This window comes from Nuphar pumila, chromosome 17, assembly GCF_984573655.1.
Source record: "Nuphar pumila chromosome 17, dmNupPumi1.hap1.1, whole genome shotgun sequence".
Taxonomy (NCBI): domain Eukaryota; kingdom Viridiplantae; phylum Streptophyta; class Magnoliopsida; order Nymphaeales; family Nymphaeaceae; genus Nuphar; species Nuphar pumila.
Window position 1 is genome coordinate 82,417,720 of NC_143265.1, and position 26,271 is coordinate 82,443,990.

General features: G+C 42.0%; 1 protein-coding gene and 1 pseudogene across 4 annotated transcripts; one reads left to right on the plus strand and one right to left on the minus strand.

The window, feature by feature from the left end:
• Nucleotides 1–335: 335 nt before the first annotated feature.
• LOC149812513 (uncharacterized) lies at nt 336–25,927 on the minus strand. 3 transcript variants are annotated; one of them, XM_089993304.1, is made up of 2 exons: nt 24,796–25,927; nt 336–354 (listed from the first exon to the last, which is right to left on the minus strand). In XM_089993304.1, the coding sequence occupies exon 1, from the start codon at nt 25,814–25,816 to the stop codon at nt 24,854–24,856; it is 963 nt and encodes a 320-aa protein (XP_089849430.1). In that variant the 5' UTR covers nt 25,817–25,927; the 3' UTR covers nt 336–354; nt 24,796–24,853. The 3 variants fall into 3 exon arrangements, with proteins under 3 accessions (XP_089849430.1, XP_089849429.1, XP_089849428.1); XM_089993303.1 differs by lacking the exon at nt 336–354 and adding an exon at nt 18,950–19,030; XM_089993302.1 differs by lacking the exon at nt 336–354 and adding an exon at nt 22,756–23,086.
• On the plus strand, nt 5,073–5,949 carry LOC149812514 (cysteine-rich repeat secretory protein 55 pseudogene; annotated as a pseudogene). Its single transcript, XR_016428537.1, has one exon. The product of XR_016428537.1 is annotated as a cysteine-rich repeat secretory protein 55 pseudogene (transcript).
• Nucleotides 25,928–26,271: the final 344 nt, after the last annotated feature.

A 26,271-nucleotide genomic window follows, 5' to 3' on the forward strand; every position in this document is an offset into this window, starting at 1 on the left:
AGTATGCATTCAACAAAGGAAGAAGATTACATGAAGGATTTGTTCTTGGAATGAAGTGGAAGCCAAAGTTGCTAAGAAAATTATGTAACACCCCGATTTGGGACATCGGGAGTCCTAGTTCAGTTGGTATTACTTTCCAAAGGGAATAGTTCAAAGTTCACATAGAAAAATATGACTAATTTTTTTTTTCATTTTTATTCACAATAATTCACTTTCTTCCATAATGTTTATCATACATAAAAGAAATAACAAATACATTATTGTTTAATGACATGAAAGATAAATACTACCAATGCTCTACCAAAGAAGAAGAAGAAGTCGATCAAGTCTTGTTTGTGCTAGTGTGCCTGAAACCTACAGTTATAATTAAACAAGGGAGGTGAGTTTACAACCGAGTAAGAAATAATTATAAATAAATAAAAAATTAACTTACAACTGTAGTGGGCTCTAAGCCCCTAGTCTTAGTTTAGTTTTTGACACACCACACAGGTTTGTATATTTTAATTACCCCATCACCTTTTTCAAACACTCTCTCACAACCAACTATCACTAGGTCGACTATACCGGCCATAGTCGTCTATGAGCGTAGCAACCCACGTAGAACACTCCAATTCTACAATGTTGGCTAGACAAAGAACTATACACTCTCAGTAGTCCTCCGATCACCAAGCATTGCAGTGAAACCACAATGGGGACCCCACCAGTAGCTATCCAGGAGGTCAGGCTCTCAATCTTGGTATGATTCATGTTATATCCTAACCATGATGGTTATCAATCATCCATGGTCCTCTAGAGTCTCAAACACTATGTGAGTGTAACCCTAAGTCATAAACTAAGTTCAACACGTTAAACTATATTCTCAAACTCATAATTCACTCGTCCTCTCATGAGTGATGTTGTAAATTGATCACGACAGATCTCACTCTTTAATCTCATGATGACATTAGGACTCACACTATCTCATATTAAGCACACAATGATGTAGTGTCTCCGTATTGTTAAATCACAAGTAACCCACTCTCCATGGAGGTTGCACTCTGGTCGTGAACCAGGTAGCCCTTGCCACAGGTCGCCACTTCCAAGATTTAAGGGGTCATGCATGCTGATCTCAAAATATACATTCATACAACATGACTAGAATAAATGAGACTTCAATCTAAACATAATCTCATCACAATTCAGGTTATCAGTAATCACACAGACATGCTATCACAACATAATCTCTTTTTAATAAGCATGACATACCATAACAACATGTATGTCACAATAAACATGTATATGAAATCATCTCATAATGTCAAGCATGGTAATTTTTATGCATGTCATATTCTTACTTGAAAGCTATCATGCTAATCATATTAATTCACAATATTATAATTGCATGCAACGTAAAAATATTTATTTACATCTAAAATTATTTATAATATCACTTACCTTGAGTGCAAAAAATATGCTCTAGTCATAATTAAGTCTCAAGATGCTCTAATAGTATGATTTGGTAATTACACAAACATGCTCACATTAATACATAAAACCTCTTACAGGATTACTAAAATACATCTCTCAAATGAACTCATGAAACCTTGATTACTATGCCACTAATTTAATCAAAATAAATGCACAAGTAGATTTTGCTCTACGATACGAGTCCAACGCACCAAACCTCACTCAATTCTGAGTTCGGGGTGCACAGTTTTGCCCATTTTATCAAAATAGATCTCGAGTACCCATAAGGGTATTTTGGTTATTTCGGATTTATGTACAATTACAGACTAACTCATAACCAGATCCAAATCTATTTATGATTTGGATCCAACACTGCCTAACTTGATCCAGATCCACTACTTATCTAGATCAAAAACTGTCTAATTGGATCCAAAACTGTCTGATTGGATCCAGAACTGTCTGATTGGATTTAGACCCAATTTTGATATAGATCCATGACTGATCCAATCAGATCCAAGATAGTCAGTCTGGATCCTAATTTGGTTTGGTCTAGATTAAACTGAAATCGAACTAAGAACCGAGTCCCAGTTAGACCGAACTGGTTCGGTCCGACTAGAGTTGATTCAATCGATTTGGACTGAACCAACTCTACTTGAACCAATTCAGTCTGAACTGGGTTGGTCCAAACCGGTTCGGTCTAAACCGACTCCACATGAACCAGTTCAATCAAAACTGGTTTGGTCTGAACCAATTCAATCTGAATCGGTTCAACCAAACCTTTTTTCTTCCTTTGTGTCAGTCTCGGTTTGGGTGCGACCCAGACCGACCTAGTTCGGTCTGGGTCACACCCAGACCCACTTGGTCTTGACATTTTTTTTCAAGGCTGGCTCGGTCTGGGCGCGACCCAGACTGACAAGTTCGGTCTGGGTCGCACCCGGACCGACTCGGTACCCCCGATAAAACCCTAACACGGGGGACAAAATGGCATCACCTCTTTTGTCTCCCCTTTATCTTTGTCAGAGAGGGGTCGATCGTTGGAGTCGGCCCTCTCAATCCTTTTTTGCGGCAGAGGGTTCGGCCATCAGCGTCGGTCACCTCCCCCCCCCCCCCCCTCTCTCATATACTCTTTCTCTGTTTTTTCTTTCGTTTAACAAGAACTCGCCCGCAGCCATGGCTATTGGCTCCCTTTACCCGGAAAAGAAAGGGAAAACGAAGAAGAAGAAGATGGAAGAGAGGAGGGTTTTACCTCATCGCCAGTGTCGAAATTCGGTAAGCCCCTGAAATTTCTTCTCTCACTCTCTCTGTCATTCTCTCTCTTCCTCCGTCGCTCGCTTGATGTGAGATGGAGGGTTGTGTGAGGGCTTTTATAGCCCTCACGCATAGTGAGGATAACCCTCACCCTCCCGCGGATTGTGGGGGGTGAGGTTTATCCTCACCCCCTCTCTTTAACGTGGTTTCCCCAAAATGGAAATCGTCATTTTTTTCTTTTAATGTTAATCCTCTCCGGCGAAATCGTCGGACGGAGTTACAAATTAATTCGTGGGTTGGTTTTAAACTAGCTTTTGTGGGGAGAGTCAAACTTATCAAGCATGTCCTATTCTATTTCTTATTACACTTTATCCAATTTTTTTCTATTCCCTCTAAAACTATGATTAGAATCAATAGAGCTTTTCAAGTCTTTCTGTGGTCCGGGAAAGATCATAAGAAAAACTTTATTTGGTCGCTTGGGAGTCCATCTCTAGACCTTTAGAGGAGGGGTGATTGAGCATTCGAGAGATTGGGAGATGGAACAAGGATCTACTCATTAAATGGCTTTGATTTTTGATAAATGCTAACAAATCTTGGGTTCATATTATGTCCCAAAAATATAACCTTAAAGGTGGCCTTAGGAATGGATGTGGGTTCAAAGTGGGCTACTGGGTCCGGCATTTGGAAGGGTTGGGTCAAGCTTGTACCTCTATTTCTTGAGTCATTTCGTGTCCAATTGGGCAATGGGAGAAGAACTAGATTTTGTAAGGATGTTTGGTGTACCTTCGGGTGTCTTAAAGATTTATTTCATAGTTTGTATTGGGCAGCTTAAGGGCAAAGAGGGGAAGATTTATGATTTCTAGAACACTTCTTTTGGATGGGAAATTCAGATTAAAAGAAACCCATCCCCCATTGTATTTACTGAATGGATGGACCACATGCATATGTTAAACCCCTTACAGCCAAATGGCCACGTAGACGCTCCTCTTTGGCCTTACTCTTCCGATGGTGATTACTCAGTTTACTCGACCTACCGCATGCTTGGATCTCCCTTGGTTGCCTCACTGCCATTGGAGGCCCTATGGCACCACACATTTCCAATTCGTGGGTCCATCACTGAATGGATGCTCATTCAAGATCGGTTGCTAACGAACAAGTCTCGTAAAAGTGTGGGTTAGCTTTCCTAGCCAATGCAGTTTATGTAAAGAATGTTGAAACAACATATCACATCTTTTGGGAGTGCACTTTCACTAGAGAATGTTTTCAAAGAGTGTGGCATGCTCCTCAAAGCTTGTGGTCTGAGATTAGCGATCTAAGGGAAGTGCTGATATTCGCAAGATTTCTTTCAAAGGAAGGAAAATTCTATACTCGTGGTAGTGCTTTGTGCTTATTCTATGGAAACTGCTATGACTGCAAAGGAATGGGTGTCGGCATCCTGATCTTCTGCAGCCCAGCCGCTTGTTAGCAGCCTCAGCTATGCGTGAACTCCGCCACCATATTCGCTTTAAATGGCCTCAACTTCATGAGTCATTTCCTCTTTGTTTTTTATATTGTTGTTCAGCTAGAAGTTTGACGCCTCGTCTTTCTTCTTATCTGCTTGTGACATATATTTCATTATAATAGTCTGAATATTTTTCTTTCAAAAAAAAAAAAAAAGAAAGGATGCAGTGGGAGTGCACCTACCAGCACCTCATTTGCAGTATGGGAAAGCTAAAAGTGCGTCAATCGTGTTGATGGGTTGTGATCGTTGATTTTCAAAGATCGATGGTCTAGATGTGCATACATTAATCGGGAGCAGTCAGTGGGTGTGGATTCAAAAGCATATTGACATATTCCTTAGAAGTATTACAAGTGAGTTTTGCTACTACGAGCAGAGCACTGCAAGAGCGACTGCTTGTAGGTCCCACTACGCTGTTCTTTTAGGATAATGATAAGGAGTCTATCACAATACTCGGTTTCTGATTGCTTAGCTCCGAATTTTCAACATCTAGAGAGCAAGTAATGCAAATGGGGCCGATAATATGGACAAAAGGGACGTCCCAATTTTCATTTCACAAACTTGGTGCACATTTCAGTCCATTGGCGACCACAGTGAGGGATTACGCGTTTTCAATTCCATTGTACCCTTGTGCTCCTCTTCATCCTCTCGAGTCAAATATGCCGGCTTATTGAAATCCAATCGTTGATCTTTCTATCATAGCTTTTAAAGTTGCGCAGCCCCAGTGGGTCCCATCCTTAGCTTTTGTATTAATCCCTACCATTTGAAAGAGTGAAGTCATCAAGTCTTTCACTTCCACCATGAATCATATACAACAACCCTTCACTCCCACCGTGTATAAATATACCTGGATATGTTTGACACCCTTCATGCATGGTTTGTAGCTTCAGCTAATCATCTCACAAAGAGAAGAAACAATGAAGTTCTCTTCTCCTCCTCTTCTCCTCCTCCTCCTCCTGCATGTTGTTTTAATCCTACAGCTGGGTTCATGCTATGATCCCATAGGCTCTACTTGTGACTCTGGTAGCTCAGCACCTCCTCAGGCTAACATAAACCGAGTTTTGGCGCAACTGATCTCCAAGGTGCCCAAGACCAACTTCGCCAATGCGAGCTACGGCAGTGGTGCTTCTGCTGTCTACGGCCTCCTTCAGTGCCGTGGTGACGTCCCGTCGGTGGTTTGCGCTCAATGCGCTCTGGATGCTGCAACACAAGCCAAGGCTCTCTGTGCAAACAGTGCCTCGGCTAGGGTCTGGTTCGACTTCTGCTACATTCGCTACGACACGACCAACTTCTTCGGCCAATTGGACATAGGCTACTCTGTGGTCTATGTCAATGGAAATAGTGTCTCGGACCCTAAGCTGTTCCGGAAGAAGGAGGAGAACTTGATGAGGAAGGTGAGCTCTATGGCCGTGGTGCCAGGCACGCGTGCCATCGGCACGGCCCAGACCCAGTACAATTCTTCGGTGACCATCTACGGCTTGGCTCAGTGCACCCGGGACTTAGACCCGGTCTTCTGCGCCAAGTGCTTGGCCACTGCAATCTCTAACTTCCCGTCGTGTTGTGACGGCAGGCAAGGGGGTCAGGTGAGCTATGGTAGCTGCGTTGCACGATACGAGATATATCCTTTCTACTACCCTCTGATAGGTAGTTCCTCATCAATCTCTACCATGGAACACCTCCAGAGTGGTCGCATTTCTCGCTACAATCCTTGAAGCCGCTTTGTCTCCTAAGCATTAATCATGTATCTTCTCTTTACATCGTTTTGCAGACCGTGGTGAATAATCAGGGTTCTGAACTAGGGAACTCGGTTAGTAATGAAGTTACCATCTTAATAAACTAAAAAAAGTTGTGAACTTTTGATAATGTTTTCGTTTCTTTTTTCTTGCATAAAGTTTCCAAGATAAAATGATGGTGGTCGTGTTTGAATCCAAGATTTTCAGATGAAAAATGGATGGAAAGAACTGGGTTGGGACTCCGATTTCACTAGATTTTAAGCAGATAGGACACTGACCCCAATTGTTTTGGGATGAAGGCGTAGTTGTTGTTGTTGTTGTAGGACACTCTACTTGTTTGCTTGGACTAGGAGATATCCCACTATGGGATAGGATTGCGTATATATACCAATTAGAATTTTGATTGCCCAATGACCAATTCAGTCCAAGGTAAAGAATAACCAAAGGACGCTGTCAATACAAGCACACAACACAAATTAGCTCATGTGGTTTCTCATATGTTGTGGGTGCCTTGAATTTTGGACACAGTTCAAAAATATTTTGGTACGAGAGTTTTGGGCATATCCGGGATTAGAGTTTTGAGGGCTTTGTATCTCACCTTTGTATAAATCTAATAGATTTTTTGTTATTCCTTTCATCCTTGGACGTAGGCCTGAGTGCCGAACCAAGTAAATCTAGTGTCTTCTCTTGTTTTCATCCTTCTATCTATCTTGTGGTTTGCATAACATCAGATAAATGTGAATTCACGCAAGATATATCACTAAAACTATGATACTTGCTGAAACATGGATGAGTTCATCGGATTAATCAACTGAAGTTGGTGCGAGTCATTATGCATTGAGTGTAGGCAACAGCTTATGGGCGAGTGGGCATGATAAAACTTATAATATAAAAAGTAAGTAATATTCCTTCTAATCAACTGAAACTTTGAACATAAGGGGATACCGGTTATATATATATATATATATAAAGTCAGTTGAATCTCGATGTGCTGCTCCAAGGAAGAGAGTGTGTTAAGTTCTGCGGGTGCTTTAAGCATATGGGGGAGAGAGAAGGTCTGAATCACGAGTTGGATCATAAGCATGCATATTTTTAATAGGCTTCGCAACAAAGAAATATTCCGTGTTTGATACTGAAAGATCTTGAAAAGGAAGGGCGCCGGAATCTGACCAGTCCACCATTCACACTATTCTTTTGTTTTTTGGTGAGAAAATAGTCCACCTCACTTGCAAGGCAGAGAGAGAAACATTAGACTCCAATTTACTGCCAAAGGTGATACTCGATTCTCCCACTCAAACCAGAGACCCAATTTTTCAGTATTATCCAATATTTTAAGCATTTCCTTACTCTTTCCAAATAAAAAAATGAGCCGGATTTGTAGACCAGGATCCAGGTTGGAAATGGATCCAATCACAATCAGGCATCTAGTATCGAATGTGGATTCTATCCATTTTCTTTAGGGGGCACTAACATGAGGCCCATGCATATCCGTAAAAATGGATATGGATTGGCAGTTACTGGACACCTACCCATTTCCAGTTTTTTTTTTCTTGAGATCCATTTCCAACTCAGGAAACTTGGTTTCCAATTAGGAGTAGCGGATGTGTATCCAGCCTATCTGTTAAATGTGCACTAATACGAGGTTTTGTATCGATAGAGATGGATATGGGTCGGAATTGTGCCGACTCCTATCCTACAAATGTCCATCTCTAAAAAGCTTCATTTTTTTTTTATATTTACACGGAGAAACCATCCCCGTGTTAAGAGATCTAGCTGTGCTGGCTCTGCCTTCCATACTTATGGTTGCTGTCCTGGCAGTGTAAAACACTTTGGGCTTACCCCTTGCCCTTAGGGAGTTGCCACGCTTTGACTTGTGCAAGGGGAAACACTCATGGGATTTGAACATATACCACCTGCCTAGCGGCCTAGGCCCCATCCCACTACTGCAAACCCCTTTAGGGCCCTAAAAAGCTTCATTTGTAATTAGGAAAAATGCATCTTCCCCTATCAAGACTTCTCTGGTTCGGGTAGCCAAGTGGCAATTGATCCGCCAATTCTGACAAAATGAGGGGAGATTTTGATTCGGGCGGCATTTGCATTAAATCTTTGTGCCCTCCTATACTATCTCCCCTAGTCAAAATTGTTTGGCCTCATGAAATCCGGGCGTTGTTTATTCCACTATATGAGGCAACATTTATGGGTCCGGACCTAACACTTGAGAATAGTAAATCCTCCCCTAGTTATCGATTAAGAGTCTAAGACGTACATGACAAGGTAGTCACTCTTGTGATATATATCAAATGCAATATATAGCCGCATAAATTAGCCAGTGAGTTGACCTAGCTCTGGTCTTATGGTCAATATTCCTGCATCTTCCCTCAAGACTCCCCCTACTGTCACGGGCTTATCTGGAAGCTTCGTGCGGCACCTGGTAGTTCCAACCAGGTCAGCCTTCCGAGTCGAGAAAGCAACACAAACACCCCGCACAAGGGTGCACAATCGCAACAAAGCGCACACAAACTTTAACGACAGTAACACAGAGAACAACAACGAGAGATAAAGAGAAAGTAACTCATATTCATAAGTTGCAAGATTACAAAAGAGAGTAAGAGGGGGGGGGGAGGGACCCGTAACAATTGTTGTTCATGGGGTATCTTAGGCCAAAGACTATTTATGTACACTATGAAGGATCAAAGAGGTATTTACATCGAGAAACAAGGTGTCAACATGGCGGCCTGGAACACTCTCCTCTGCCTAAACTGGTGCCATCCTCGGCGCAATCTGTTGTTGGTAGTCTTCAATGGCGTGCTGAAACTGGCGAATATTTCTTAGAGTCTCCCAACTGGCTTCACTCTCTAGCAATCCTCTTTATTTCACAAGATATTTCTTCACTTCTCCTAGATAATTATTGACGTGATCCATGATGAATTCAATTTCCTTAGAAGTCGATGTTGGGGCTGTCATTGGGGCTCACTGAGGAATGAGAGCCCGCTGCGGTAGACTACGACTAAAATCCTCTTCATCTTCATTAAAGGGCTCCAAATTACACACATGAAAGACGGGGTGGACCTGAAAACTATTAGGAAGGTCTAGCTTATATGCTAACTTGTCAATCCTCTAGATATCAGAAAATGGTCCATCATATTTTTGAATGAGTCCTCGATGATGTCTCTGAAAGATAATCGTTTTCTTGAGGTATAATTTGACCAGTACTTTATCTCTGACTTGGAACTCAACATGTCGACGATCTTGATCCACCCATTTCTTCATTCGTTTTGTAGCTTTGTGTAGAAATGTCTTTGCTAATTCTATCTGATCATGCCAGTTCTTAACAAAGTTATACGCAAAGGGCGTATTTCCTCGACCTTGGGCAGCGATAGAGTGCGGTGTCTGAGGCTGTTGTCCTATCACAATCTCGAATGGATTGTGTCCCGATGATTCACTCTTTTGAAGATTGTAACAAAATTGAGCGATATCCAATAAATTCGTCAAATTTTTCTGATTTGCACTTACAAAGTGCCTCAAATATTCTTCCAGCATCCCATTAATATGTTCAGTCTGGCCATCTGTCTGTGGATGGAAACTGGTAGAAAAGTGTAATTCTGATCCCAGTAATCAAAAGATCTCTCTCCAAAATTTACCTGTAAATCGGGCATCCCGATCACTGATAATGCTCTCTGGAATGCCCCAATATTTCACAACATGCTTCACAAAGAGTTGAGTCGTATCTTCAGCTGAATAATTGTTAGGACCAGGCGCAAAGGTCGCGCATTTTGAGAATCCATCAACTACAACGAAGATGATACTATGTCCCTCAACTTTTGGTAGACTAACGACAAAATCCATAGAAATGCTCTCCCAAGGTCGGCTTGGGACGGGCAGAGGCTTTAATAGACCCACAGTCTTCTCATTGATGGCCTTGTCCTATTGGCATATCAGACAGGTACATACATAACCATCAACGTCGTCACATATTTGAGGCCAATAATAAACTCGCTTCATCAATGCCAATGTCCTTTCGTGCCCCAAATGTTCTGGCCAGAGAGAGTCGTGACACTCCTTCAAGATCTCCCGAAGCAAGGATCCCCATCAGGGTACATATACTCGATTCCCAGTTATCATCAACAATCTTTATTGTTCCCAAAATTGTCCTGTCTTTCCTTCTTTTACCAAAGAGGAAAGATGTGCCATGGGGTCTTCTCGTAAGCCCTCTCGGATTCGATCGAGAAGGTCATTTTGAGGTTCAGTACTCCCACTTTTACCTTCAATCAAAGCCGCCAATCCGGCCTTCTTGCTCAGTGCATCTGCTACTACATTGGACCTTCCTGGCTTGTACTCCAGAATCATATCAAATTCAGCTAAAAACTCTTGCCACCGAGCTTGTTTAGGACTCAGCTTTTTCTGAGTTTGAAAATATCTCATGGCAACATTGTCAGTGTAGAAAACAAATGTCGACCCCAATAAGTAATGCCGCTACGCGTGTAAACAATGCATGATGACAGTCATTTTTCTTTTGTGGGGTGTGTATTGTCGTTCAGCGTTGTTCAGTTTCTGACTCTCGAAGGCAATAGGATGACCCTCTTGCATCAATACACCTCCAATGGCAAAGTATGACGCATCTGCATATACTTTAAACGGTTTTTCTTGGTTTGGCAACTGTAAAACCGGTTCTTCAGCCATGGCATTGTTAAGAGATTCAAATGCATTTTGACATTCCTCTTGCCAATCCCAACTTTTGTCTTTCCTTGGCAACTCTGTTAGAGGCACCACAATGGTTGAATATCCCTCAATAAATCGACGATAGTAATTTGCTAGACCCAAAAAAGACCGTAGCCCAGGAACCTTGGTTGGGATTTCCCAATCCTGAATAGCTCTTACTTTCTGACTATCCATCCTTAGACAACTCTTTCCAACCACATGACCTAAAAAACTTATTCCTTCTTGGCCGAACATACGCTTTTCTCTTTTTACGTACAACTCATTGTCTTTTAGAACCTGAAACACTGTACGCAACTGTCGCACATGTTCCTCCATGTTTTGACTATAAATAACAATATCATCCAAATACATGACCATAAAGCGATCAAGATATGGATAGAATGTTTAGTTCATTAGTGTAGAGAAAGTTGTAGGGGCATTCGTTAAAGCAAAGGGCATCACTAAAAATTTGAAAGCACCATATCGAGTTACACATGTTGTCTTGGTCTCGTCTCCTTCCACAACTTTGACCTGCCAATGTCCTGATCGCAGATCTAATTTTGAGAAAACTCGAGCTTCCCCTAACTAGTCGAACAAATCAATAATTAAGGGCAAGGGGTACTTGTTCTTGACAGTCAGTTTATTGAGTGCCCTATAATCCACACATAGTCCCTTGGACCCATCATGTTTAGTCTGCAAGAGCACTGGAGCTCCGAGAGGAGCCTTTGATGGCCGAATAATACCAGCAGCCAACATATCATTTAGTTGTCTTTTGAGCTCTATCAGTTCGGGCAGGGCCATTCTGTATGGTACCATTAAAGGAGGCCTTGCACCCGATACCAACTCTATCTGATGGTCTACTTCCCAAGAGTCCTTCTTGTCATGCTTGAGGTTGATTTCTTTGGTCTCGGGGGGTGGACGATACTGATTTCCCCCTTGACCTCCCACAGCATTACATTGATCCTCCCTGTGAGGTGGCCTTGCTTGAGGTCCCCCTCGATTAAGGAACTCAACTATATGTTCAGCTATCACCATCGCACTTACAAGGTCTGTCGACTTCATCCACGTTAACTCTTGTTGAGCCCAGAACTTTAGACCCCTTTTAAAGAAGTAAATGTGATCCATTTTTGACATGTCTTCTATATCGAGCATCAATGCTGAAAATGCCGACACATATTCCTGGATGCTTCCTATATGCCTTAGGGCCATCAACGTGTCACGAGCAAGTTTTTCAGCATTGTGTGGAAGAAAATATCCCCTCATTTCTTTTTTGAAGTCGTCCCATGAGTCAATCATAATTCCTTTGTGTTCCATGCATCGGTACTGCGTTCTCTACCATACGGCGACAACCTCAACCAAGTACCTAGTCGTCGTACGTATTTGATCAGCATTAATGTCAATCTCTGCTTGATCAAAGAATTGTTCTGCATCCCACAGCTAGTTTTCGACGATCCTGGCATCTCTTTTCCCTTTATATTTCGATGGCTCAACTGGTTTCAACTTAGGATGTTCACGACAAACCATCATCATGTTCCTCCCTTATGGGTTGTTTCTAAGATTTCCAACATTGGCCACACCACCAATCTTGTTTCCCAACAGCCTTTCTAAGACTCTATATCGTTCTCAGAGTTCCCACATTTCAGGCTCTTTTATACCCAACTGATCTGATAATTCTTGGACTGTAGCCTGCAATTCATCAGTCTCAGCCTTCACATCACCATCTAACTTCCCAAAGTCATCCTGTGCAGTTTCAATAGTAGTGGCACAGGCATGAACGTCACCTGTCAATTTCGTCATTCTTTTCATGACTTTGGCCACCCGTCTCTCTATAGGGCCAACCATTTCTTCAAAGCGAGACATTTTTGTCGACTCCACGACAGATTTCTCCTTTTCTGCCTTTTTTCCTTTATGGACTTTTCCAAGGAGTTCTCCCAACTTCGGATCCATTATCGAACTCAACTTACGAGGGTTTCAGCGAATTCCTCTCTTTCCTTCCCCCAGTTCTCGAGTAGGCTCTGGTACCCGTTGTCACGGGCTCATCTGAAAGCTTCGTGCGGCACCTGATAGTTCCAACCAAGTCATCCTTACGAGTCGAGAAAGCAACACAAACATCCCACATAAGGGTGCACAATCGCAACACAGCGTGCACAAGCTTTAAAGATAGTAACACAAAGAACAACAACGAGAGATAAAGAGAAAGTAACCCATATTCATAAGTTGCAAGATTACAAAAGAGAGTAAGAGGGGGGGAGGGACCTATAACAATTGTTGTTCACGGGGGATCTTAGGCCAAAGGCCATTTATGTACACTATGAAGGATCAACAAGGTATTTACATTGAGAAACAAGGTGTCAACATGGCAGCCTGGAACACCTACTGTGGGGACTGTTATTACAGTTTTATTTGCCATAAAAGGAGGTTCTTTGCCAACAACATAAATTGATTAAATTAGTGAGTTTCAAGAGAACCATTAATTTGAACCTGGATTTGGCTGACCATGTCATATTTGGAAATGCTGGTAACAACACTTTGATCTACATACAAGAAAACAGTTATGATATTTGCAACTTTGCAAATTAGTAATGCCACATACAAACCCATGGTTAAGTTACCTTCCCCCATGTTGAAACATTCAAATATTCCATAGCAGATGGTCATGAGAAAAAAAATTGGAACTATTTATTCAAACCGGACTTGGATCGGGTTTAGATATGAGTAGCTGAAAATTGGTTCAAATCGATAGTGTTCACAAGAAAGTATAACTTGATTTTAGATTTTGCTCTACGATACGAGTCAAATACACCAAACCTCACTCAATTTTGAGTTTGGGGTGCAAAGTTATGCCCATTTTACCAAAATAGATCTCGAGTACCCATAAGGGTATTTTGGTTATTTCGGATTTATGTACAATTCCAGACTAACTCATAACCAAATCTATTTATGATTTGGATCCAACATTGCCTAACTGGATCCAGATGAGAAATTACCCCAGATGTCCTGCCCAAGGAGAGTTGTGACACTCCTTCAAGAACTCCTGACGCAAGGATCCCCATCGGGGTACTTATACTTGATTCCTAGTTATCATCAACAATCCTTCTTGTTCCCAAAATTGTCTTGTATTTCCTTCTTTTACCAAAGAGAAAAGATGTTATGCCATGGGGTCTTCTCGTAAGCCCTATCGGATTCGATCGAGAAGGTCGCTTTGAGGTTCAATACTCTCACTTTTACCTTCAATCAAAACTGCCAATCCGGCCTTCCTGCTCGTTGCACCTGCTACTACATTGGACCTTCCTGGCTTGTACTCCAAAATCATATCAAATTCAGCTAAAAACTCTTGCCACCGAGCTTGTTTAGGACTGAGCTTTTTCTGAGTTTGAAAATAGCTCGTGGCAACATTGTCAGTGTAGACAACAAATTTCGACCCCAATAAGTAATGCCTCCACGCGTGTAAACAATGCATGATGACAGTCATTTCTCTTTTGTGGGGTGTGTATTGTCCTTCAGCGTTGTTCAGTTTCTGACTCTCGAAGGCGATAGGATGACCCTCTTGCATCAATACACCTCCAATGGCAAAGTCTGACGCATATGCATATACTTCAAACGGTTTTTCTTGGTTTGGCAATTGTAAGACCGATTCTTCAGCCATGGCATTCTTAAGAGATTCGAATGCATTTTGACATTTCTCTTACCAATCCCAACTTATGTCTTTCCTCAGCAAATCTGTTAGAGGCACCGCAAAGGTTGAATGTCCATCAATAAATCGACGATAGTAATTTGCTAGACCCAAAAAAGACCATACCTCAGGAACCTTGGTTGGGATTTCCCAATCCTGAATAGCTCTTACTTTCTGACTATCCATCCTTAGACAACCCTTTCCAACCACATGACCCAGAAAATTGATTTCTTCTTGGCCGAACATACACTTTTCTCTTTTTACGTACAACCCATTGTCTTTTAGAATCTGAAACACCGTACGTAGATGTCGCACATGTTCCTCCATGTTTCGACTATAAACAAGAATATCATCCAAATACACGACCACAAAGCGATCAAGATATGGATAGAATATCTGGTTCATCAGTGTAGAGAAAGTTTTAGGGGCATTCGTTAAACCAAAGGCCATCACTAAAAATTCGAAAGCACCATATCAAGTTACACATGTCATCTTGGTCTCGTCTCCTTCCGCAACTCTGACCTGCTAATATCCTGATCGCAGATCTAATTTTGAGAAAACTCGAGCTTCCCTTAACTGGTCGAACAAATCAGCAATTAAAGGCAAGGGGTACTTATTCTTGACAGTCAGTTTATTGAGTGCCCTATAATCCACACATAGTCTCTGGGACCCATCCTGTTTGGTCTGAAAGAGCACGGGAACTCCGAAAGGAGCCTTTGATGCTCGAATAATACCAGCAGCCAACATATCATCCAGCTGTCTTCTGAGCTCTATCAGTTCAGGCGGGTCCATTCTGTATGGTACCATTGAGGGAGGCCTTGCACCCGGTACCAACTCTATCTAATAGTCTACTTCCCAAGAATCCTTCTTGTCATGCTTGAGGCTGATTTCTCTGGTCTCGGGGGGGGGGGGGGGGGGGGGGGGGACGATACTGATTTCCCCCTTGACCTCCGACAACATTACCTTGAACCTCCCTGCGAGGTGGCCTTGCTTGAGGTCCCCCTCGATTGAGGAACTCAACTGTATTTTCAGATATCGCCATCGCACTTACAAGGTTTGTCGGCTTCATCCGCGTTAACTCTTGTTGAGCCTGGAACCTTAGACCTCTTTTAAAGAAGTAACTGCGATCCATTTTCGTCATGTCTTTTATATCGAGCATCAATGCTGAAAATGCTGACACATATTTTTGGATGTTTCCTGTATGCCTTAGGACCATCAACTTGTCACGGGCAAGTTCTTCAGCATTGTGCAAAAGAAAATATCCCATCATTTCTTTTTTGAAGTCGTCCCACGAGTCAATCATAATTCCTGTGTTCCATGTTTTGATACTGCGTTTTCCACCATATGACGGCAACCTCAACCAAGTACCTAGTCGTCGTACGTATTCGATAGGCATTAATGTCAATCTCTGCTTGATCAAAGAATTGTTTTGCATCCCACAGCTAGTTTTCGACGATCCTGGCTTCTCTTTCCCCTTTATATTTCGATGGCTCAACTGGTTTCAACTTAGGATGTTTACGCATAACCATCATCACATTTTCCCCTTGTGGGTTGTTTTCAAGATTTTCGGCATTGGCCACACCACCAATCTCGGTTCTCAATAGCCTTTCTAAGACTCCATATCATTCTCAGAGTTCCCTCATTTCAGCCTCTTTTATACCCAACCGATCTGATAATTCTTGGACTATAGCCCACAGTTTATCAGTCTCAGCCTTCACATCACCATCTAACTTCCCAAAGTCATCCTGTGCACTTTCAACAACAGTGGCACAGGCACGAACGTCACCTGTCAATTCTGTCATTCTTTTCTCAACTTTGGCCACCCGTCTCTCTATAGGACCAACCATTTATTCAAAGCGAGACATTTCTATTGACTCCACGACATATTTCTCCTTTTTCGCCTTTTTTCCTTTATGGACTTTTCCAAGGAGTTCTCCCAACTCCGGGTCCATTATCGAACTCAACTGACGAGGGTTTCAGCGAATACCCCTCTTTCCTTCCTCCAGTTCTCGAGTAGGCTCTAGTACCAGTTGTCACGGGCTTATCTGAAAGCTCCGTGCGGCACCTTATAGTTTCAACTAGGTCAGCCTTCCGAGTCGAGAAAGCAACACAAACACCCCGCAGAAGGGTGCACAATCACAACAGAGCGCGTACAAACTTTAAAGATAGCAACACATAGAGCAGCGACGAGAGATAAAGAGAAAGTAACTCATATTCATAAGTTGCAAGATTACAAAAGAGAGTAAGAGGGGGGGAGGGACCTGTAACAATTGTTGTTCATGGGGGATCTTAGGCCAAAAGCCATTTATGTACACTATGAAGGATCAAAGAGGTATTTACATCGAGAAACAAGGTGTCAACATGGCGGCCTGGAACACCTACTGTGGGGACTGTTATTATAGTTTTTATTCGCCATAAAAGGAGGCTCTTTGCCAACAACATCAATTGATTAAATTAGTGAGTTTTAAGAGAACCTTTAGTTTGAACCTGGATTTGACTGACCACATCATATTTGGAAATGCTGGTAACTACACCTTGATCTCCATACAAGAAAACAGTTGTGATATGTGCAACTTTGCAAATTAGTAATGCCACATACAAACCCATGGTTAAGTCACCTTCCCCCACGTTGAAACATTCAAATATTCCACAGCAGATGGTCATGAGAAAACAAAAAAAAAAGGTTTGGAACTATTTATTCAAACCGGACTTGGATCAGGTTTAGATATGAGCAGCTGAGAAATGGTTCAGATCGATAGTGTCCACAAGAAAGTATAACCTGATTTTAGAATTCAGAATGGGTATTCCATTCAGATCCAGATATGCTTACATGTGTTTTTCGGATAACAGTCTAAAAAATGTGTATTAGGTGTACATATTTTTCTTATGACGAAGGAAAATCCTCAGTGAAAACCGGGTCACTTAATGGGTCTGCCTCCCTGTGAGGTAAAACTCTGGGTTGAGGAGCCTTATGTGCCTCAGCCCTGATAAAGCCATGGTACTTGTTAATCTCGATCCAAGTTTAACATGACCTGACCTTACCCAAATCTAACCAGCTGTTAAGTAAATACTGGCTATGGGAAAAGGAATCTGTCCAGTATGAGCTCTCACATATCTGACCTGACAACTTGCCAAACCTGAACTCGAACCGATTGTGCATTACAAATAAGGTTGTTTAATCAGATATCCCAACTTTAATAGGCCTAAAAACCAGTTTGGGATTTCCCTTTTGTGTGTGAAAGCCAGGTTTATTTTGATGGATTGGCCCAGTCTGATATCGATTCAAACAGGCAACATCCACATTTCTTTCCAAAGCCATACATGGGTCCAGGCCGTGCAGCATCCCCATTTCTTACCCATTACGAGATTGGTCCCACAGAAATCAATCATAATGGGACACTCTTAACAACTGCTAATAAACACCACCACTTATCCCCTAGATGCAGCAGAGTGATCAGGTGTGCAGCGGCAAACTAAAAGTGTGCAATCACATTGCACCTGATCTTTTTTCAAGTTCTACCCCATCTATAGTCATGGCAAAGAGTCCGATCTAGACCGGATTGAAATATATCGAGAATCTGACCAGACCTTTCCTAGTGAGATCCATGAGCGATCCATATCCGGCTGGGTCTAGTTTCATAAAAACAGAACATATATTGACGAGCAACCAAAGAAAAAGGTACCCTTTGTCCTCCCTAAGAAAACAACGTGCGTGACAAAACTTGAAAACGGTTTGCAAAAGAAAAATCACAGAACATCGGTCGGCCAAACGAGACAGAGCAGCTCGTGGCTTAGCTCACGGTTGGCTTGTTAAGAGCTTGGGTGGGCTCGTAGTACAGGCTTAGTGAGCTGTTCCATGAGCTGTATGGTAAGGTTATCGAGCTGAACACAAGTGAACACTGTGCTTGGTTCGTGCAGGCTCCGTTAAGGCTTTTAGCATGAGAACATTAAGCTTCAAGGCTGCTTCTTATTGCTGTTAACATTAAACATTTGTTTCTGGTAAGAAGCCAGCTTGATCACCACAAATCATCCGCTCAGGCTCACTCGTCTTTACCATGAACTTGAGAAAGGGTCAGCCTTGACGAACCAAGCTTGAACCAGAGCCACATTCAGCTCATCAGCCCAGTCGCTATTTTGGTAACGCAGGCTGGAGGCGAAAATGAATCACAACCCACATCCCTAGCAATAAAAACAAGTTCAGTTTTTGCCACTAAGAAAATCTAGCACAGTTCACTACCAAACAAAGCCCTCTATCTCTGTGTTTGTGTTCTGGGTGGAGACAATGGCACTTGATCCAGGACATTCTTAAGCATTGTGTGTACTTCAAGCTCAAGATGCAGTAGACTAACCTTGACTAAAAGTAACCCATGGGATGGTGCCCCACGTTTTATCACTTTAATTCAACGACCCGTATACAAGTTGAGCATAAATTAGCAATAAGGGTGTAGCTGGCTGAAGCAGCAGCACATTGCTCCTCTTCTAAAACCATAAACATTTAGCACCATTTCATTAACCACAGCATAAAAAAAAACATGATTTTGGATGATAAGGCTTCGAACCTTATGACCAATTCACCACCTAGAGCCAAGTAAAGAAGCACCATCAAGATTGTTTCACTTTTAACCATTTTATCTTATCTAAACTTGAATTAAGGCAGCTTAGAGAGGCAACCTCTTTAAGGTTGATGTTGGAGACCTTGATGTGAGAAGAGATACTGAACAAAAAGTGTTAAAGCTGCAGCAAATCAGAAAGGAAAGAGAAAAATAAAGTTAATCAACCCATAAACCATAGAGATGATCTGGTAACAAAACCGGAAAAAAGCAAAAGAAATGTAAATTTTGAGAAACAAAATTCTTGCTCAAAGTGGTATCCTCTATGTCTCGACAGTGACCCATGTCACCACTCACCCCCTACCATCAAGACTTTACTCTCAACTCCTCTAGGGAGTATGTGATTGCGGTGGGGGAAAAGTCCCTGAAAACTCTTGTTCCCATCCATTCAAACTCACCTTTAACCAACATGAAGTTTCCCCCTTCAGTAAGCCTTACCGATAGTCTCCAGAGGTCACAAAACAATCTGAAACAACACCCTCAATTTACTCCTTTATCAGGATTACCCAACGCTGCCTCTGATATAAGTGTGCCCTGCATCTGCTTCTTGATCATGTCAGATGTACATCCTAACAATCACATCTCAAGTGCATGCTGTTGCTTCCTGTCATTTTCCTAATCTCCAACATTCACAACCACATAGCCCCATCCTATCAATCACATCTCAAGTGCATGCTGTTGCTTCCTGTCATTTTCCTTATCTCCAACATTCAGAACCACATAGGCCCAAGGGGTTTGGCATAGTGGGAGGGGGCCTTGGCCACTAGACGGGTGGTCAGGGTTTCATTCCCATGGGCGTCAACCCCTTGCACATAAGAAGGGGCAAGGGCATTATGTCCCTTGCTTGTGCCGCAGCAAGGAGACTCCCTGGGAGCAAGGGATGAACCAGGCTTATCCAGTGCAAATAGGTCTCTGATCCCGGGAGGTGGTTTCCCCGTCCCTCATGAAAAAAAATTCAGAACAACATGAAGATGCATGTCTCATTGTGGTCCCATGAGAAGGTCTTTAAGAACCGAGGTACCACAGGGGCAAAAACAGTCAAAAAAACATGCAACATTAAACCAAGGTTGTAAGTATGGTATCGTTACCTATATCGGTCAGGCCCAAATTAAGACCGTATCGTATCGTAAAATATCATAATTTTTTAATAAAAATTTATAAAAAATAAAAAAAATTAGCAAAAAATCTAAAAATATATATTTATCACATGAAACAATGATGAATTGCAAAAAATACAATCATAAAATCACAAATGAAGCATTTATGTCGCTATGAGCTGCATAGGACATCATCAAACATCAACTAATATAGAATCATAGATAATATTGCATGCATATCTCACAAGAACAATGCATAATATTAAATATCTTGCAATTAAGAGCATGGCACAAGACTCATACTTTCATATTACATAAACAAAAATAATATGACAATAGTTGCACTCGATTTTCAATTGGTTTTCACTCATTAATTGAGTGTTTCTTTGTTATGTTGGATCATCTGATGTCACCTTTATTGGAAGAGCGTAGAGCCAGATTTCTACCTTGATATAAATCTTTAAATTTCGCAAATCCAACTTTATGGTAAGTTGGCAGTTGGGTTGTACGGGGACAGCACCCTCGAGGCAAAAAAAATTGGAAGGTAGCTTTGTAATTTTACTTATAATAAAGATTTTTTACCTTAACCCACTTTCTTGAGTGAAAAAAATAGTAGAAATGCACTTTTACTTTAGCAAACCGCAAAATTTATCTCCCTTGTGCATGGATCGGCCCCTAAATCGCTCTCACGGGTCCTAAAGTGCATGGATACTTGTGTAATGGCTTATAAACAAATGAGAGAGTCTGCCCTCAAAAGGTCTTTAAAATTCAAAACTGAAAAAGTACAATTTGATCATTTGTTAAGAGTGTTGACCCTATATCGTACGATACATTCATCCCGTATCGTACGATGCATCCCGTATCGTACGATGCAAGCATGTACCGTACGATGCAAGCATGTACCGTACGATGCAAGCATGTACCGTACAATGCAAGCATGTACCGTACGATGCATATGGTACAGCTATGATACGTATCAATATTATAAATAGTAATGATATGTATCATACAGTATCGTATGTACAACATTGCATTAAACACATAATTTCAGTACCATAGGAAAATTACAACCCTGGCCTAAAAGACGACGATCTCAAAGAATCAGACATAACACCTGACACATCGCAAAAACCAAATGCCCCAAGAGATAATAGAGGCACGCATGCTACAAGACATGCACTGCACTCCTTAAGTGCAGTGCACAAGCCTCACACTCCAGCAAAGCTTATGACTCACCACTAAGACATGCAAGCCTTGATTTCACTGCAGGTATAATGCTCATACCTTCTCACTCAGGTAATTCATGTATATCTTTAATTTTTGCCTTCTCCCTTTTTTCCACTTGGTATAACATTATCTATCAATAGATAAAGCCTTTTTTCTCCCTTTTAGCCACAAGAAACTAAGAGCACTTGAGATTCTTTCAAACAGTTTTCCATGTTTTCATTGTTTTCCTTCATCTCTTCTATTGAAAGAATATGAAGATGTGTCTTGCCTCATAGAATCTGGAAACAGAATAAAAGCAAGCAGGGTTCTCGAAATATGTGATTGGTATCAAACAGATCATTGACTGGATTCATTAACATTATTTGGATTCAAAATTACATCATCATTCCACCATACCTTAGTTGTCAAAGGCGCTAGGCGGAGCCTAGGCAGTGGGCCCCTAAAAAGACTAGCTGAGGCCTAGACGCGTAGGTGGTATCCCAAATAAAAAAATTTAAAAATATATACAAAATATGTAAACAAACTATAGATATTAATAACAAACATGTATACAACATAAAATCAATCAACAAACAATAGACAAATAATATGTTGTCGAATACCGTAAAGCAATTATATTACATAAAAAAAGTTAAATAGATAACTCATACGCTTATAGATTATATATGAATTAAGTACACACGTATATATATATAATATAAACACATAATATTATAAATTTATAACATATATATATGATATGTTAATATATATAATTATATACAATTACACAGAAAACATATATATATGTGTGTGCAACTGCGCATCAAACCGAGAGACTACCTTGGCTAGGCCGCCTAGGCTCTGCCCTTGACAACTGAGCAAAGGGGTGAAAGGAGGAGGAAAAAGAAAAAAATAAGGTAAAAAAGAAAAATAAAAGAAGAAAAAAAAAGAAAGTTTTTTTTTTTTTTTTGGGGGGGGGGGGGGGTGGAGAAGAAGAAAAAAAAATTAAAACATAACAATTATGTCCCTGCGGCTTAGGCATGGACAGCCTAGGTAAAAAAACAGAGTCCTACCACGTAGACCCATAAGCCGCCTAGGCATAGCTTTTGACAACTAAGCACCATACAGAAGAGACACAATCATTTAGGATCACCTTATTCCAAATGGAAAATGTACAATGGAATTGGAATGTCTGCCAATTACCTGAACCCTACACCAGAAAAAAGAACACGAGAGACCAGCCATGAAGAAATGTCATGTAATGCAACCTCTAGACTCAGACATGACAAACAAATGTTGACAGACATATTTTCCGGAACCTTCTCCCAATAGAGCCATTCGCAACCAGTTCATGTGGTTTTTCCCATTTTACCCCCCCAAAAAATAGTAGTACAGCCAGCAAAAGATAACAAGCAAAGCTTCTTTAGTTCCCTAGCAAATTCTTGGAACAAAATCAGCACACTATTTCTGTGTTGCAAAGAGTTCCTTCCTTTGTAATAGGAAAAAAATAAACTGAAAAAATAACTATAGACAAATTGGTGAACCACCATAATCTTTAGTCATTAAATTAAAAATATGGTACATGTTTCATAAAGTCCAAATAACAGACTTGAATGAGACCCAAACCTCAGTTGACTTTAACATTCTGAGAAACGGAAAAAGAAGGAAAGACCAAATCAAAGTTATGTACAGGTTGTGTGTGTTTCATTTCCAAACATCAGAAAAAATGGGGAGAAGGAATTTCCCAATTTGACATCGCCTTCAAGATGCCGACAAATATTTCATACCACTTCAGCAAAATGTACAGGTCATAAAATGGCGCATGGAGTTCCCATATCCTGTTTTTGGAAGATGCTGTGTCATGCCGTCTTTACCTGAATAGTACAATTTTCTCAGATCCACATCATGTAAATTGTACCAGGAAATACTAGGTAAGAAGTGCTTCCAAATAAGAGCTGGCACTCATTAACCTTCATATTTCAGGATCTAAGTTAAATTGCTTTTAGTAGAAAAATATAATAGAATAATTTTCTTTTGTTGAGATAAAGCAGCAGAGAAGCAATAATGAAATTATTAAGACTTGTTACTGAAAGGACATCTATAACATAATGTAGATGGACCACAAATATGTGCATGTTCCTCATGTTTTTGTTAGATTTCACCTTCTTACCTCCTCATTGCAGTTATACATTTTCCAGACACGCACATACGACAACATCAACTTGCATATGTCTACAATTGCTTGCTTATTGCATCCAGAACTGTATATAAATCAATGTCAACTTGCACTTTGTTATTTCCCATAGCAATCAGATCATTAAAGTAAATCATTCACCACACATCTCAGGATCATATCCTTTCCTGTCTTGGCAATGTTTATGGCTTTATGCAATTGACCAGCAGTTTTATGAACCACTAGCCAAAACTTTTTTTTCTGTCCCTTCGAACCATGTACCATAACTGTGATTAAATCAATAAATTTCTATTTTATTTTGGCCCTTTCTTCCATATTCGGTTGGACCCTTCTTCATGTATCGCCTTCTGTTGATAGGACACAATGTGTGTCAATCTACAATAGCACAAACTAGCATTAAGTCTTAATAAAATTCATCCTCATCTGCAAGTAACATTTTTCCACAGATAGTTGGTCAAAGATGAGCTTCCCTGATGATTTTAACTGAGACTCCAAAATGAGTAGCTAGCTTTTACAAACTATTTATATTTATCACTTAATTGAGATCAATTCAAATCCCCTGAACTAGATTGATTTCATCGATGAAAAAGGGAACCATTTTTATTACACTCTCTATTACGAAATTCTTTGACCAGCACATCACCAGAGTTGATCTCCAACGCAGGTTCACCAGTGCCATGTAGAACCCAACTTGTCATGGTCAAGGCCTCCCACAAGTCCCGTAAAGACTTTCATCCCTCTCTCTTTTACAGCAAAACCCTTCTTGCTGACCAAGGTCGGAACCTAAAAGCTTACTCGATTAGAACCACCTGCAATGAGACCAAAAACTCTATTTTCCTAGCATATTTTCAGAGTTTGGCATGACCCACTTCAAATGTAAGCACCAACATTGTTAATACTTGTGAAAAAACCACATAGGCACCTCCCAAATAGGAACATTATCAGAACCATCATAAGGGATCCCGTCGCACTACATAGATTATTTTTCATAAGAAGCGGAGCAAGATTCCACAGAAATGAATTACACAGAACCAAGTAAACATCGCAAGCCATCAAACAACTCAAGAAACCAACTTAAGGCGCTCCCATAGTAACATCTTGATGTAAATTGGCGAGGAAAAAACAACCCCATTTTGTAATATCAAGTTAATAAGCGAAGCGGAGAAAAAAAATGCATAAACCAACAACAAAAAGCGTAGACATTGACATTAAAAACTAAGAGAAAGGAAATCATCATAATAAGAAGGAGAAGGAGAAGGAGAAGAATTCTGAAATGAGTAAACATCCAACAATACAACCGGCAGTTTCTATTGCAAATTATTTACAAGGGAGAACAGAGACCGTGCAAAAATCCCGCAGAAAAATCGAAGATGGGGAGGGAGACTAAACCTGCATTTGCTTTGCACGCTGCAGACCCTGTTCAGCCAATCGGGCGCCGTTCAAATCCTCAGCATCGGGCGCCGAACCCGCCGCCGGGGTTCCTCAGATTCGAGATCGCGGTCTCCAGGACCAGCTTCAACCGCTGGGATAGGACGTCGAACTCCGCGATCTGCTGCCGCCCCCATTCCTTCTTTATGTTACGCTTCCGTCCCCTGCCGCCCGTCCCGCTGGCGCGGTCGGCGCGGCCGACCAGGACCGTCCGGACGTCCTTGATGGACTCGTCCAGAGCGCCGATCACAGTCTCCGCAGCAATCCGTCCGAGAGTCACATCCGCCTTGCTTCCCCCACCACCTCCCAAACTCCGCTGAGAATCGCAACCCTGGTTGCCGCGATCAACCTGCGGCGGCGGAGGAAGAGGGGGCGAGGCCGGCTCGTGGCGGATGACGACGACCGTCTCCGGTGGGGATTTGGTGCGGTCGGCGGGGTCAGGTGCGGTATCGTCGGCAGCGGGGCCGTCGGAGCCCCAGAGACGGAGGGAGAGTTCGTAGACGACCTTCTCGTGGGGGGTCTTGAGAACGACGGCGGCGCCGTGGCGACGGATCCGGGCGGAGATGGCGCGGAACTTCTTCTTGAGGCGGCGGAGCTTCTCGGAGAACTGGGTGCGGGTGTAGGAGCCAGTCATGGATCCCCTGAACCTGTCGAAGAAGTGGGGCATGTCGCGCGGGAAGCGGTAGCCATCTGCGCAGCTCTGAACGAGCGCGCGCAGGAATCGAATCTCGTCGGGCTCCGACCACAGCCGGTTGTACTTGTGGGACGATCTGGGCTCGCCATGGTCCGGAGAGGAAGGCAGCTCGTCGTCTTCGTCTTCGTCTTCGTCGTGGTGCTCGGGCTTGAGGACTCGGAGAGGGGTTAGGGTTAGGGAGGAGTGGTGGGGTTGGGGATGGTGCGGTTGGGTCTGGGCCTTCCTCTTGACAGGGAGCTTGCGGGCCGACATCGAGAAGGCGTGGTTGGGCGATGGTGGCGTGGCCATCAGATGCAGAGCGGGTGCGGTCCCCTTGTGCTATCGCTCTTCTTTCGGTTCGATTCTCTCTCTCTCTCTCCGGCTCTCTCTGCCTCGCCCTCCTCCTGTCGCGACGGGGAAGGGTTTGGTTGTGACTTGTGTGGCGTGTTTCTTTGGGGCTCTCTTTTTTTGGTTTGGTCGTCGAGGTGGGGTGGTCACCAATCTCGTTCTCGGGAAAAAATCGGCCAGTTAAAAATCCCGTAATATTGTTAAAATACCAGTTTTTATCTAAAAAAACTCTCGAATAACTTGCATAAAAAACGTACGTATGACCGTTCAGGTAACGGAAAAGCAGGGCAAACATGGCGTTAGTATTGCATATCCTTAAAATCGGTGGTATTAAGAAAAATATCGGATTTTTAATATAATATCGTTCCTTGCAAGATCCCCTCTTAAGTCTTATTGAGTCATCTGTCCATCACATG

What these genes read in the sequence shown, in the direction of transcription:
- LOC149812513 (XM_089993304.1), bottom strand. Translation starts at nt 25,816, where the DNA reads ATGGCCACGCCACCATCGCCCAACCACGCCTTCTCGATGTCGGCCCGC.